The following is a 1,813-nucleotide window of genomic DNA, read 5'->3' as shown; positions in this document are numbered from 1 at the left end:
GGGGGCGGGAGGTGCGGGGCTCCCCCGAAGCGAGGGGGGCTCCAGCTACCCTCATCCCACCGTTTCCAGACCCGATGACCACTCGTGAGTGACCAGCGGGATGCCTGGTTGTAGCTTTGCTTTATCAGCTCCTTCAACAACGGTAGCAATTAACAGGGAAGTTTTTCCCTGGGCTTTTATCCAGCTGCATCAAAGCACGCTATAAATCCTGGGGCTTCTCGAAGGAGCCTTTACCAAAGCCCTTTGCTCTCGAAAGAGCCCGAGGCCAAGGCTGGACGTGGCCGCAGCGGTCTCCCTGGATAGAGCAGCGGGGTGCTCAGAGAGATGGGGGGGGTTCTGGCTATGGGAGGGTTGGAGGGGGCTGCCCCATCACCCCTCTGCCTCTCCCTTGCAGGATGGACCTCCCTGACCCCGCAGGTCCCGCCGACCTCCCCAAGCACATCCTGGACATCTGGGTCATCGTCTTGATCATCCTGGCCACCATCCTCGTCATGACGGCCCTGGTGCTCTGCCCAGCCACTGCCGTCATCATCTACCGGGTACGGACTCACCCCACGCGCAATGGCATCGTGTGAGGCAGAGGCGACAAGGGACGGCCAGCTTGCCGGGCAGGGGGCCACAGCCGTGGGACCCTGTGCCGGGGACCCCGCAGAGCCTGATGGGGCACCCTGAGAGGTGGGGAGAGACGGGCAGGAGCCGGGGTGGGTCAGCACCCGGACGCCTGTCCCTGTACCTGGCTCTTGCCGGGTGAACCCACTGCCTCCTATTTACCCACTGAGTTCACGGGGACCGTCGGGGAGATGGTGGCCTGGGTACCAGCAGGAAGATGTCTGACTTTGCGGACGTGTCCAGCTAGAAACGACTCGCTCCCGTGAGGCAGGCAGGCTGGTCTTGCCTTCGCTGGCGACCCCGTCTCCTCCCAGGCAAGCAGCAAGGAGTGGAAATGCCCAGCAAAGTTATTTCTTCTTTGGAGTCCCAGCTGTCGGGGTGGTTGGGAAAGAAGGGTCAAAGCAGGCTGGATGTGGCTTCTGGTTGTGCATTCGGAGACTTGGCTAAAAGCATCGGTGACAGAGCCTGTCCTGGCTGCACAGCAGATGTGCAGCTGCACTGGCTTCTCCTCTATCAGATATCTGCTGGAATTGGAAAACCCTATGGTTCAGCCAGTTCCTCTGGGTTTCGCGGGGCAGAGGAGCGCAGGCAGCTCCTGCCAGCCTGCCTGCCCGCACACCGGCTGCGCTCGGTGCTCCTGCCAATGGCGAAGGGCCCTCACTGCTCACCTGGCACGCCGGCCCCGTTGTGGGGGTCTGTGTGCCCCTCGCCTGGGCAGGCAAAGCGGGAAGAGCAGAGCGGTTCGTGCCCAGGCAGTGGCAAGGGACCATGTAAGCTCTTACATTGCCCCTTGCTACGAAATAAATTGACTTTATTCTACACATGAGCGTGTCATGCGGCTCTGTCCACACTACGGATGGCGTCTGGGTGCCCGTGTGTAGGATCTGAGATACTTTGCAGCTTCTCCAGAAACCCTCCCCGCACTGACCTCCTGTACCACCTTGGCTCGAGGTCCCCGGCATTCTTGCCCAGCCTTGTGAGCCCGGTGGCTGCAGCTCCGCGGGAGGGACGCTGCCAGCCCGGCACCTCGCTCTGGGGTTGAAAACCCAAATCTGGCTGCGATAGTGGCAGCGACCGTCAGACAGCAAGGAAGGATCCCCAGGGGCTTTCTGACAGCGGCAATGGCTGCTTTTCTCCCGCTTGGGCAACCGGCATTTGAAAACTGAAAACCCAAATCTGGCTGCGATAGCGGCAGGGACCGCCA

The 1,813-nt window shown here is 61.4% G+C and overlaps 1 protein-coding gene across 1 annotated transcript; it reads left to right on the top strand.

The window, feature by feature from the left end:
- The first annotated feature begins 379 nt into the window (after positions 1 to 379).
- On the top strand, positions 380 to 1,432 carry SMIM3 (small integral membrane protein 3). The gene has a single exon (XM_009285828.2). It carries the CDS (start codon positions 396 to 398, stop codon positions 573 to 575), a length of 180 nt encoding a protein of 59 aa, XP_009284103.1. The 5' UTR covers positions 380 to 395; the 3' UTR covers positions 576 to 1,432.
- Positions 1,433 to 1,813: the final 381 nt, after the last annotated feature.

Source organism: Aptenodytes forsteri, unplaced genomic scaffold (genome assembly GCF_000699145.1).
Source record: "Aptenodytes forsteri isolate BGI_AS27 unplaced genomic scaffold, ASM69914v1 Scaffold54, whole genome shotgun sequence".
In the NCBI taxonomy this organism is placed as follows: Eukaryota; Metazoa; Chordata; class Aves; order Sphenisciformes; family Spheniscidae; genus Aptenodytes; species Aptenodytes forsteri.
The sequence above is the reverse complement of the archived record's forward strand: the minus strand, read 5'-3'. Positions and strand labels throughout refer to the sequence as shown.